This window comes from Glycine soja, chromosome 10, assembly GCF_004193775.1.
Source record: "Glycine soja cultivar W05 chromosome 10, ASM419377v2, whole genome shotgun sequence".
NCBI lineage: Eukaryota > Viridiplantae > Streptophyta > Magnoliopsida > Fabales > Fabaceae > Glycine > Glycine soja.
Window position 1 is genome coordinate 10,726,599 of NC_041011.1, and position 13,544 is coordinate 10,740,142.

At 32.8% G+C, this 13,544-nt stretch overlaps 1 protein-coding gene across 1 annotated transcript; it reads right to left on the reverse strand.

Moving 5' to 3' along the window:
- Positions 1 to 4,376: 4,376 nt before the first annotated feature.
- Positions 4,377 to 7,274, reverse strand: LOC114371378. Its single transcript, XM_028328840.1, has 6 exons — positions 7,218 to 7,274; positions 6,483 to 6,908; positions 6,075 to 6,312; positions 5,266 to 5,829; positions 5,036 to 5,075; positions 4,377 to 4,677 (listed from the first exon to the last, which is right to left on the reverse strand). Exons 1-6 carry the CDS (start codon positions 7,272 to 7,274, stop codon positions 4,377 to 4,379), a joined length of 1,626 nt encoding a protein of 541 aa, XP_028184641.1.
- Between the last annotated feature and the right edge of the window lie 6,270 nt (positions 7,275 to 13,544).

Below are 13,544 nucleotides of genomic sequence, written 5' to 3' on the forward strand. Positions count from 1 at the left end.
TGCCACAAAGTAAGTTTTGTTATCTAGATCAAAAAGCTTCCATCCTTTCTGTCCGTGAGGGTACCCTACAAACACACACTTTTTACTTCTACTAGCAAACTTGTTGCCCTTCTTACCTTGATTATGAGCATAACGTAGAGACTCAAACACCCTTAACTGATCATACAAAGGTGGTTTCCCATTAAGCACCTCATAGGGAGTTTTTCTGTTTAACAATGGTGTTGGCGTTCTATTTATTAGATATCCAACTGTTAAGATGCACTCACCCCAAAAACAAATAGGTAGTGTTGGACAAGTGGCCTCAATAACTTGAGAGGGGGGGGGGGTGAATTAAGTCTTACAAAATTTCCCACTAACAAACTTTTAACCCCCTTTTAAATGATAGGCTCAAAATGTAGAAGAAGAAGCAACAATCAATTTAATAATATTCTTTAACCATGCAAGACAAAATTGTTTGCAATAAAATAAATAAGATAAGGGAAGAGAGAATTGCAAACTCGAGTTATACTGGTTCAGCCACTTCCCATGCCTACGTCCAATCCTCAAGCAACCCACTTGAGATTTTCCACTATCTCTGTAAATCCTTTCAGACTTTGAACACACCTTGGGATCTCTCACCCTTGTGTTCAAGATTTTCACACTCCAAGAGACACACCGTCTGTTGATCAAAGCTGAGTTCAAGAGATGAACAAAAAGATTTCTCTCCTTTAGAGTAGATGATACAAATTGAAGATCCTAGATGAATTCTCAATAGATTTACAAGTGTTGGTCCAAGAGTTGTTTAGAGAGCATTTGACAATTAAGTTCTCTTAGAACATCTCTTTCTTTCTTTTTGAAGTCAAACACACACATATATAGGCCCATCGTACCTTTTCAAAATGGTTTGAAAAGATGTGTCTTTTCAAAAAGATTTTCTGAAGTTTTCTCATTGGTAATCGATTACAGATTTCTGGTAATCACTTACACAGTTATATTTTGAAGGGTCATGACTTTTCAAAGCATTTTCTAAAGTGTCTTTACTGGTAATTGATTGCAAACATTTGGTAATCGATTACAAGATTTAAAATTCAAATTTCAAAACCCTTTTGAAAAGCTCATTTGAAATCTTGTCTTCTGGTAATCGATTACACTGCCTGGTAATCGATTACCAGTGCCTTGATTAGTTGGCAAATAACTATTTGAGGCCAAAGCTGATCAACCAGTGAGATTCTTTTAACAAATGAACTAAGGCCTTATCTTTTTCTTGATCTTGTTTGCTTGACCTTGAATTAATCTTGAAGCAATTTCTGTTTGCTTAACCTTGAATGTTTCTTGAAGCAATCTTGTTTGATTATACTTTTGGCATAATCAAAAACCTGTATTCATACATTTACAGGTAGGTTACCTCAAAATCTCAAAGCACGAGCAACAATAAGGATATGTCTATGTTTTCTTTCCACTCTGCCATTTTGCTAGGGGTTTCCTACACATGATGCCTGAAAAACAATGCCACGCTCAAGAAATTGCATTCTTAAACATGTAAATTCAGCAAGACTCGTAACACTTCCTTTTTATCAAGCAACAAATAAATCCAGATAACTTGAGAAAAATCATTTACTATAGTTAAAAAATAATAAGCTCCACAAGAAGATGGTGTTTTGTAAGGCCTCCACAAATCACAATGAACCAATTCAAAACTACTACTAGCTTTATGACTACTCAAAGGAAAACTATCTCTAGTTTGCTTTGCCCTCTGACGTACATCACATGCTTTATGTCTAGTTACACTACTATCAATATTTGGAATTAACTGAGTAATCTTCAAGGAAGGGTGCCTCATACGCTTGTGCCAAAGATCAAATAAAGACATATCATCTACTTTGAAAACTTTCTCATGACAAATCCCTCTAAAATAGTAGAGCCCATCTCTTCGTTCACCCATTCCAATCAGCATCCTCAAGGTAAGGTCCTGCATAACACACAAAGAGTTAGTGACCTGGACTATATAGTTTGTATCTATCAATTGAGTCACTGATATTAAATTGCAATTTAATTCGGGCACATATAACACATTGATAAGCTTCAATCCTCCTTCGAGAGTTACAGTTTCTTCCTTAGTTGCGATAGCTTGTTCTCCATTTGGTAGTCCCACAGGACATCCTTGCACAAGCTTCAGCTCATGAAGAAGTCTCAAATCTCCTGTCATATGATTAGAGGCTCCTATATCAATAATTCACATCGTGTTTTTACCTATCATTCTTTCTATGGTGCTTCCCTTATGATTGTTCAGAAGATTCACCAGAGTTTGCCACTACTCACTGCTCAAACCTGTCAGTCCACCCTTATGTGTATCCATCGCTGGTAGAATCGTTCCTCCATTGGAATGACCATTTTGGATACCCAACCACCTGAAAATAGTTTGTGGCATCATGTCTTGTTCGGTTGCAGTGCCCACAAATCGTGGACTTGTCTTTTGCATCTCCACGCCCTCTTGTCCTTCCACCAATTTGCACAGTCAGACCATTAACTTCCCCTCGTTCCTCCTTGGTTCTGGAAATTTCCTTCACACGTTTTTCTTGTATGAGAGTAGCATATACTCTGTTCAATGATGGCAATGGATTAGTAGCAAGAAGATTTGAACGGACTGTCCCATACAATACATCATCCAACCCCATCAAGAATTAATGTACTTTTTCTTCTTCCCTCCTCTTCTCTAATTTCGCCTTGATGTCACATTTGCATCCTCCACACGTGCATGCCGGTATCTGCTGGTAGTTTGCCAATTCATCGCACAACATTTTTAGATTTCCTTAGTAATTTACCATGGTTATTCCTTCTTGCTTGCATTCAGCCGATTCTGATTTCAGTTGTTGAATCCTAGGGCTGTTCATCACTGAAAACCATTCTTTAATGTCATCCCACAATTCTTTTGCATTCTCCATGTAAGAGATAGTGGAACGCAGTGATGTTTCAATGGTGTTTAAAATCCAAGACACCAACATAGATTGCACGGTCCACCAATCCTCCATCTCTGACGATCATTCCTTTGGATGCTTTACGGTGCCATCCACAAAACCCCATTTACACCATGCACGTAAGGAGGTTTTCATAGCCTTAACCCCTTCTTTGTAGTTTTCACCCCGTAATTGGACTTGGGTGATCACACTTTTAGGATTGTCATTCAAACTCAGATCATATGGAGACGATGTTCTCTTTACCGTCTCTGATCCTTCATCGTGCTTATCCGCCATTCTTCAATACTCATTTTTGAATCAGAGCCTGGCTCTGATACCAAGAAAACAATAAATGGAATTTGTTGTTCTGCCTCTATTAGAAACAATCGATAGATATATATACAAGGTCATCCAACCACCTAACTAAGATTTCTCCTATAGCTTTTCCTGACATATCTGATACAACTATCTATCCTAAAAATAAGTGATCCCAATAATCAAGAGATCAAGATACAAAATAGAATTAAAATACAATAAGAATTAATACATACAATCAGAATTAATACAAATAGAATCAATTAAGATTAGCACAATCATGTAGCAATATTCTCAATACAATTAGGATTAGCACAATCATACAACAATATTCTCAATATCCTGCATTATATAATCATCCTCTTTCAGCCCCCTGGACTCTTTACAACCGTTGGGTGAATTGTATAGATCCAACTAAAAAGTTTAGTTTTAGAATTTTACATATCTATCGCGAAGGCAATGCTCATGCTGACAAGCTTGCTTCTTTTGGTGCATAGAATGCAGGCAAAAAAAATAGTAAGTGTCATGAATCTCTGACATAAGCTTCAACCAATTAACATTGTTTGTATGACAACTGTTGTAGTTGGACAGCAATCACACAGTTTGTCCACCATGGTATGCTTTATGTTCCTATTGGTTATAGTTTTGGTATGCTTTATGTTCCTATTGGTTATAGATTTGGTGCTGGAATGTTCAATTTGGAGTCCACAAAAGGAGGATCTCCATATGGTGCTGGAGTTTTTGCTGGAGATGGTACAAGACAAGCAAGTGAAATGGAGCTGGAGCTTGCAGAGTATCATGGCAAGTATATATGAAATTAGCCCATAAAAGCTAGATTGGATTCTGTGATTAAAATTCCATTAAGCCCTCCTAGCTAGGTCAGCATTCTAGTCTATCCCAACCAATGATGTTAATGGCGGATGGCGGTTCATGGCGGACAAAAAAATATATACATATATATAAACTCATTGAAATTGAAAAAAAATAATGGATTGCATTCAAATAAACTAAAAAAGTTTTATGAGTTCATACAATAATCAAGTACCAACACCAAATAAACTCATTAAAGAGTTCAAAATAAGAAAATGAAAAAAACATAATGCAAAGTGCAAAGTGAAGGTTCAGGCTCTAATCATCTTCTCCAATCCCAACATAATCATCTTCATTATTATCATATGGTAATGGAGCATCTCCCTCTCCCTCTTCCCCATCAGATGCCTCAAAATTGACCATGATTTCTTCTTCTTCAGATTCAAGATCAATATTCTCCTCAAAATCTAGATCCTCATCATTTTCTTGGACTGCTTTTTGCTTCCTTGATGAAGATCCAACAACCATTGCCTGCTTTTTAGAAGTTTGGGTAGCAGCAACACTTGTTGTTTTTTGCTTTTTCCGCCTAGTATACATCCTACACTCCAACCCTCGAAGCCTGATACACAATTGCCTAATTTAGAGCATCATCATCTTCAAATACCAAATCATTTCCAGCATCATTATCATCATCTTGATCCATCTCTCCCACGACCCATTCATTGCACACATCAATATCATTAAGAGAAATTGGATCAATTTCATCTCTTTCATTATATCTTTGCTTCAATTGTTGGTTGTATTTGACAAACACCAAATCATGCAACCTCTTGTGCTCAAGCCTATTTCATTTTTTGGAATGAATCTACAACATAACAAATAAATGTTGATTTCAATCTCAAATATACTCCAAATAAAACTTGATCATCAAAATTAAATAAAATTAAAAAGTATAGTTAGAGTTTTGTCACAATTACTTGCTCAAACACACTCCAATTTCTTTCACATCCTGAAACACTGCAAGTCAAACTCAAAATTTTAATAGCTAGCTTTTGCAAATTTGGAGTTTGTGACCCAAACATTCGCCACCAATATGCTGCAATACCAATTACCAACTAAGAGCATAACTTAGAATTCTGAATTATAACATTAATACATAAAAAAATAGTATAGTATTTGTATTTGTCATATGGTAAAAGTTTCTTACTAGGAGAATGGGTTTTCCTTTGAGCCATTGCAAAGTCAGAACCAAAGTGTTCAGCACCAATCTTGTAAAGATGCAACTCGGTTAGAATTTTCTGTTGCACATCAAATTGTGGAATTAACTTCTTAATGCACTCAAACAAACCATTGGTGACCTCAAAATCAAACTCCAAGTCAGTGTTGTCATAAAAGAACTTTGGATTTAAGAAGTGGCCAGCTACATGCAATGACCTATGAAGCTGAAAATTCCATCTTTTATCAATGATTGCAAATACATCTTTGTACTTGCTTTCATTGTTGTTGAAAGACTTGATAATTGTTTCTTTTGCCTTGTCCATTGCTTCATAAATATATCCCATGGCTGGTTTCCTTTCACCATCCACAAGACAAAGCACTTTCACAAGTGGAGCCATGACTTTAAGAGTGTAAACCACACTATTCCAAAAAAAAGGCATGAGCACTACCTTTGCAGCTTCTTTTCCCTTAGGCTCCTTAGATAGCTTGTTGAAGGTCCATTCATCAGAAGTAAACATCTTTCTAATATTGGTTTTCTCTTTATGGAGCCTTTCTAAGGTTAGATAAGAAGTGGCAAATCTAGTAATAGCATGTCTCACCAATTCCCTCTTGTTTATAAAATTTTTCAACAAACTTAAGGTACTAGAATGGGCATAGATAAACCCAACTAGATTAATTTCTCTTCTAATTATCTTCCTTATCTAGGGAGCTTCCCAATATCTTCAAGCATCAAATCAATACAATAAGTTGCACAAGGAGTCCAATAAATATGTTTCCTTTTCTCCTCCAACAACTTACCCTCTAAAACATAGTTGCTCCCATTATCGGTTACAACTTGAACAACATTCTCTTCTCCAACATCCTCCACAATGGCATCAAGGACCTCAAAAATATTTTCAGTTGTCTTTAAAAAATCAAAGCCATCAACAGACTTCAAAAACATGGTACCAACTTGAGAGTTAATCAAAAAATTAATGATGCATCTTTGTTTCTGATCAGTCCATGCATCAAACACAATAGTACAACCGTACTTGACCTATTGCTCCCTATGGTCTTTCATCAAATTTTCAGTATATTCAACTTCCTTCTTCAGGAGTAGAACTCTGATGTCATGATAGCTAGGAATGGGCAAATGTGGCTCATATTGATGAAAGGCTGCAACCATATTCTCAAAGCTTTTCAATTTAATGAGGTTGAATGACAAACCGCTTGGTACCAAAAGCGAGCAATATGTTGATGCACCTTCAATACTTCATTCTTATCCATTGACCCTCGTATGTTCATTTGCCTCAACATCTCCATTTTTCTCCGATTGATTGCATTTTCTGAATTCTTACAAAATTTGTCCATTGGTCCTTTTTTAGTCCCACACTTTGTCTTTGCACTTGCAGTAGCATTACAAGAGTCCGCAAACTCATCATCTTCACTTCCATCACATCCAATTGGTTCACCAAATTCAAAATCTTTTATATTTTCCATATTACCACTGCCAGAAGTACTGTAACTGGTCCCACTTTTTTGGGTAGTCATATATTCCTTCAACTCTTCGACTACATTTGGTGGAGTTTTCTTGCAAGCTGCAATGTTACCCAACTTCCCAAACAGGTGTTGTTTGACTCTGATTATTCCTCCCTTTGCGATTTTTTCACAGAAATTACAAACAATTGTGTTTGTATTCCTTCCACCAGTGGATGACAATATTTCCAGCTTGGGTCTGTCTTATTTTTCCTCGTTGCACTTGTAGTAGTAGCATCGGATGATGGTTCAGTCATTTAAAAGAGGACTGAACAGAAAAAAAATTGTGGTGTCAAATAGAAAAAAAATAAAAATGGGACTGTCAAAAGTAAAAAGAGGGTGTCAAATAGAAAAAGGAAAAAGAAAAGCTAAGGAGTGTCAAACAACAAAAACAAAATTAAAAAAAAAATTAAAGCTAGCACGCACCACTTCATAAACACCGCGATGTTCACTGCCTTCGTGAGGGTAGTCGCCGCCATTCATGCCGGTGCTTGTCACCACCGTGGGGTCGTCACTGCTGGCTGCGCTCTGCGTGCGGGGGGTCGCGACTGGGTGCGGGGGTTGGTCTTTTAGTTGGAGGAAGGCTGCGTTCTTAATTCTGATTCAACCTGCATGGGAGGGGAGGGCTGCGCTTTTGATTAACTTACCGGGTAGGGTTGGGTCGGGTCAGCCCAATTCCTACCGTGGAAAAAAAACAAAAAAAAAAATGTTATTTCCGCCATGCCGCCATAACCGCCATGACCGCCATGGCGTCGCCATTCGCAACCCGCCACGCCACCGCTATTCGGTGGCGTTTTTTCAAAAAACCGTCACGCCTTTCCGCCATGGCACTGCCATCGCCGCCATTTGACAACACTGGTCCCAACAAATCAAATAATATTTTCATCAATATAATGATTGATTTAAATAAATAAAAAATCGATACCGTCTTTCTTTATTGATATTGTTAAACAACCAATATAGATTTTCAACGTGAAATGTCATCTTTGTAGTATTGTTAGTCTTAACTCAATCACACAAAGGTATCTTCCCCTATCCCTAGGAGACAAACTAATTACTTTTCTATTAGGGAATAAACAACTTAAATGATTAACAGAGTGTTAGAAACAATGTTATAAAACTCAGACCAATGATTGACTATATATAATACTATGTCAATGGGTTACAACCTGAATTAGTGAGTTATTGATTGAATTTTATGATCTAGACTTATACATTTTCCCCCCCAAATATATATCAACAAATCCATACAGTGTAGTGGTCTAAATTTTGTACGCTATTAGGTGCTATGTTAATTTGATCCTTTCCTACTTTAATACCGCTTGCTTTGTACACGAGAGAGTAAAACAAGAAAAAGCTAGCAACCAGGGACTGAGCCAGCCCCGCTCCCCAGGGGAATGTATACATATATAAATTTATACGAAATATTATTAATCTATATAATAAAATATTAATTACAATAACAATATATATAAAATATATCTTTTTGAATTTTTCATAACATAAAAAATATATTTAAATATATTTTTCGTTCTTACAATTTAATATTTTTTTTCATTTTTGTCCCTGTGATTTCTTTTAATCATTATAAAATGTGTTCGTTTTATTTTTTATTCTTAAAAAGCTTTAAATAGTGCTTTGAATAGTAAAAAAATGCTTTGAATAGTAAAAAAAATGTTATGTAAAATGCTTTAAGAATGAAAATGAAAAAAAATACTAAATTGTAAAGATAAAAAAGATATTCAAGCCTATACTTATCTATAATTAAATTTACACTAGAATTTTCAAATCAAGTTTATAATAAATTTTCTTTGTTGACGAAAGTTAATAAATAAATTTTAATTTTCAATTCAATTAAAACTAAATCAGTATAAATGAAAGACTAATAAAGTTATTTGATTTCTAAAAAAATAAAGTTATTTTATTGCAAATGAAACTATTTTTAACTTTTAAAATAACAATAACTAATTATAAAAACAAAATATTACTTGAACAATTACACTTGAAATTTTTATCCTATATAAGTTAAAAAGAATGCAATTATCTCTACCTTAAAGTCTATAAAGAAAAAAATAAAAAATTTATTTAAAATAAGAAAAATGTCATTATGTTAAATACTGTTATCTACAAAATTAAATCTTATTAAATAAAAAATAATATTAAAAATATAATCTATATATATATATATATATATATATATATATATATATATATACCAAAAAAATATTGTAAAAAATTAGGGGAAGTATCTTTTTGCTGGGAACATCATCAACAAAAAATTATTATGTTCACACTAGTTAGAACTTAAAACATTCGAAACACACACTTGAATCTTGAATGGACTAATCATACACAGTCTTTAGGCTGGTATAAGAGGCTTAATAATAATAATCATAATAATAATAATAATAATAATAATATTATTATTATTACTATTATTATTATTATTAAGTTAAAAAATTATTATAAATTAATCCTTTATGAAAAAGATAAAAGCAAATATTTTCATCATTTTATATTTATTATTATTATTATTATTATTATTATTATTATTATTAGGTTAAAATACTCATTTGGTCCCTATAGTTTCATGATTCTTACCTTTTTAGTCCATATAGTTTAAAAGTGGTCTTTTTAGTTCCTATAGTTTATATTTTAATTCTTGTTTAGTCCCTATAATTTAAAAGTGTTCTTTTTAGTCCTTATAGTTTGTATTTTAATTTTGTAATTTAAAAACTATAGGGACTAAAAAAGTAAAAATCATGAAACTATGAGGACTAAAAAGACCACTCTCAAACTATATGGATTAAAAAAGTAAGAATCATGAAACTATAGGGATCAAATGAGTAATTTAACCTTATTATTATTATCATTTAAGGAAATGCAGTTTGTATAAAATGTTAAGAATTTAAATTTAAGCAATTTAACTTTTTTTACAAAACTATTATTTTTGTTTTGTTGATCATTTTTATGTTTTTTTTTGTGATATTAAGTAAATATTTAAAATATTAAAAGAAACAAAAATGATCAATTTTTATCCTAGCAAATTTCTATAATAAAATTAATGTTAAGTAAATATTTTAAAAATGAATACGTAGATAATTTTTTTTTTTAAAAAAATTATGTTTTTAAAATTTATAAAATGAAAATAATTAATATTAATATTGTTAAAATAACAACAGAGACCTGTGCAATCCACGGTTCTAAATCTAACCCGATTGGATGTGGATCAGTCGTTACTCGTTAACGTATGCCTTCAATAAATAGGAAACTATAAAATAAATTTGATCAAATCAATGGAATGCTAAAAAGATTTTCAACTCGTGTGTTTTTTATTTAATATATATTTATGAATGTATAAGTAGTTTCATAATCAGTAGAGATATTATTATTCATCAAATGTCCACATCATGTCATATAAAATATTCCGTGGATGGAAAACGGGAAAAGTGACCAAATTCAAATTCCATTCGAATTCAACTTTTCATAAACTATAGGATTTATAATACGTAAAGTAAAAACAAGAGTATTTATTTGACATTAATTTGAAATATATTAAATTTATAAGATATTTTTATTAAGTTAAAGGTGAATAAAGCTTTTGCAATAAAAAAAAGTAGAATAAAGCTTTACTTTCTAATTATTTTATACAAAAAATATATGGATGATAATTAATGTATAAATCAATGATAATAAATATTTCTAATTAGTGTATTTTTTTTTTTTTACTGAATCTAATTAGTGTACCTAAAAGTAACAATATTGAATGAAAATGTATAGTTAAACATTTTCAAATATTAATAAGTAGTGGTCTTTTTTGTGTGAATATATTAGTAAGTGGTGGTGAGCATTACCCAATCTGGTCCATTAACTTTTTTTACATGAAATTGAGAGATGTGCTAAGACCGATTGAAGGGAGCAATCCTAATTATAGATTGACACTACAACCTTTAATAGCCAAAATAACACATTCCAATATGAAGTGCCTTTGCACAACATGTGCAATATAGTCTCCAAGTGTCCTTCTAGGATGTTCTGCTTCCGCCATTTCAGGCTCCTCAAAGATAGGAAGAGGTAAGAGTAATGGAAAGTGTGGTGGAGGTGTAGGTCGTGGTTGTGGTTGTGTGGTGAAGAAGATGAAGCTTGTCGAGTTGTTTTCTTAGCCCTATTCTCTTTTTGCTTTTGCTTCTTCCTTAAGGCATTGTTTCTTCTACAAGTTCTTTGAATCTCTTGATCCAAAGGGACTAGATCTTCTTAAGAAACTCTACCTCACATACATGGAACAAAGCATCTACAGAACATGTTAGCAAAGTACTCAAGAGTAATACAAAAACAGAATTTAAAAGCAAAGAATTGAAGAATAATGAATCATTGCATAGAATATGAAATTAGCATAAGTTACCTAATACGAGAAACAAGTCCCCGACAACGATGCCGGAAAACTTATTACATCATTGACAAAAGTACCAATTAGTGTAGTATTTTCAATAGTAAGTAGAAAGACTGTCTCTTCAAGGACTTGTTTGTACTAAGCTTTTTTGTGTAAACTCAACAACTAAGCAATGGTAATTTCTTCTTTTGAGATAAGGTTGCAATAAATTGAAGTTCAACTCTAAAATTAAACTACTAAAAATAAGGTACATTCCACAAAGACAATATATCAAACAGTTGATGTGCAGTAATTGGAAACAACAATTAAACAAACTAGTTAGGGTTTTTAGTGGTACTTGGCAAACATCTTGATAAAAAATGAATTTTATCTATTTAATGAGAACCATAACAATATCTCAATCCACTCAAGTCTTCTAACCTTGATTTCTCAAGTAAAAGAGGCTAAATCACTTAACTCTACTCCTAACTGCTAAGCAAGTTAAGTTAAATGATTTATTTAAGAGAAAGGATTGCCAAGAGAATAATAAACATTACTTTATCCCCAAATGAGACATTCATTATATAGTATTCTCAAATCTCAGTTTTAAAGCATTTTCTAATGACAATGAAACATACAAATAAGTGTTTGGGTGATCAAGCCAAGAACAAACATTAAAAGCAGAGAAATAACATTATATATTATTGAATAATCATTAAATAGATAGTAGATATAGTTACATGAGATTTGCTAGTACACAAAATCCTCAACTTCAAAGAGATTAACTTGTCATTGTCATGAGAAGCTACCAAAACATACAAGGGAAAGTTAAAAAAAATGGAAGATTGGTGAAGGAAGTAAAAGAGAGTAAGTTCTTGAGTCTCTAACCGCTACACACGCAACCCTAGATTGATATTGAATGTCTCCAATGATGAGTGGATCCAAATTCCATGCAATATCTTTGTTTTGTTGTTTCCTCATTAAAGCACAGTAAGTGAATTTTTCATGGGATCACTTTTTTTCTTCTTCCAAAGAGGTTGCCTCACTCAACGAGCCTTGATGTTGTTGACATGGCTTCTTCAAGAGAAATCTGCTTAGAGAGATAGACTTCTCGCTTAGCCACCAGCTACCACGTGTCTTCTTCTAATATGGCTTCCTAGTTAAGCTACTTGGCAAACTCATTGAGTGATCAATTTTCACTTCCAAACCCTTAATTTCTTTCCAGGTGCACTAAAATGACTAAATCACTGTAAAAACATGTAAAAGCTAATAAATTTTCTAAATTTTAACTATATGAAAATATCTAACTAATTATATATATTCCCTAACTTAAACAAGGGCAAACTTAGCTACGATTCAAGGAAAAGTGAGATAATTGTTGTGAAATAGATTGCAAATATAGGAATGCACAACCATTATCAAACTCCCTGAAACTTAAAGCTTTGCTTGTCCTCAAGAAAAAGTAAAATAAACTAAAATAAGTTAAATTAATGACAAGACTAAGGACTAGGATCAATTACAATTCCCAAAACATAAGCATGTTCACCAAAACAAAACAAGTTCACACGATCTCAAAATCACACTTGTTATGGTGATTTTGATATATAGAATCATAAAAGAAATGAACTCAAGAGTTCAAGGGATCAACAAGAATGGCAATTGGCAAAGAAAAGATAAAAAATACAATTCATTTCTCACAAGGCTAGTATTTTACTTAAGTACACAAGTGTTTCAGCTGCACACGATATTCAATCAATCCCAATTGGAATTACACAATCCCTACTTTGCATACCATCTCATTCAATGCAATTGCACACACACAACATGGATAAGTAAGGACTTTATTAAAGTTGTAATTTGGCTAGGCTACAAAGGAAAATTGTTTTTTTATATCCTAGAAATCAAAGCACCTAAGGGTCTTGGAGAACACTAACTAATTTCCTTTTCAATTCATGAGACAAACAATTCCAAACACTGTTTCCCAACATTTTATTCACAAATTTAAAATAGCAACAACAACTTGAACTTGTTTTTGAATTTGATTGATTTTCTATTTTTTTAAAACATTGTAGCTGTCCCAAATGTGTTTGCTTTTGTTTTACCACAATCCCTTGAGCATTACAAAACAAACTCCCCCAAATTTGGAACAAATTTGCCTCAAACCATATGATATGCTTTTCTATTCCCTAAAGTAAGGTATACATTTTTTTTCCTTTTTAGGCTCCAGGATTCAAGTACAAACTCATTTATTGTTTTTGGGTCAAAGGTTAATGCAAGGTAATTCATAATTAAAAAGGTTTTTTTTTTTTTTTTTGCTTTAAGTGGCTGAACAATTAAATTAAAAACACAGAATGCCTTAATCATATCCACATAATGGATGCACT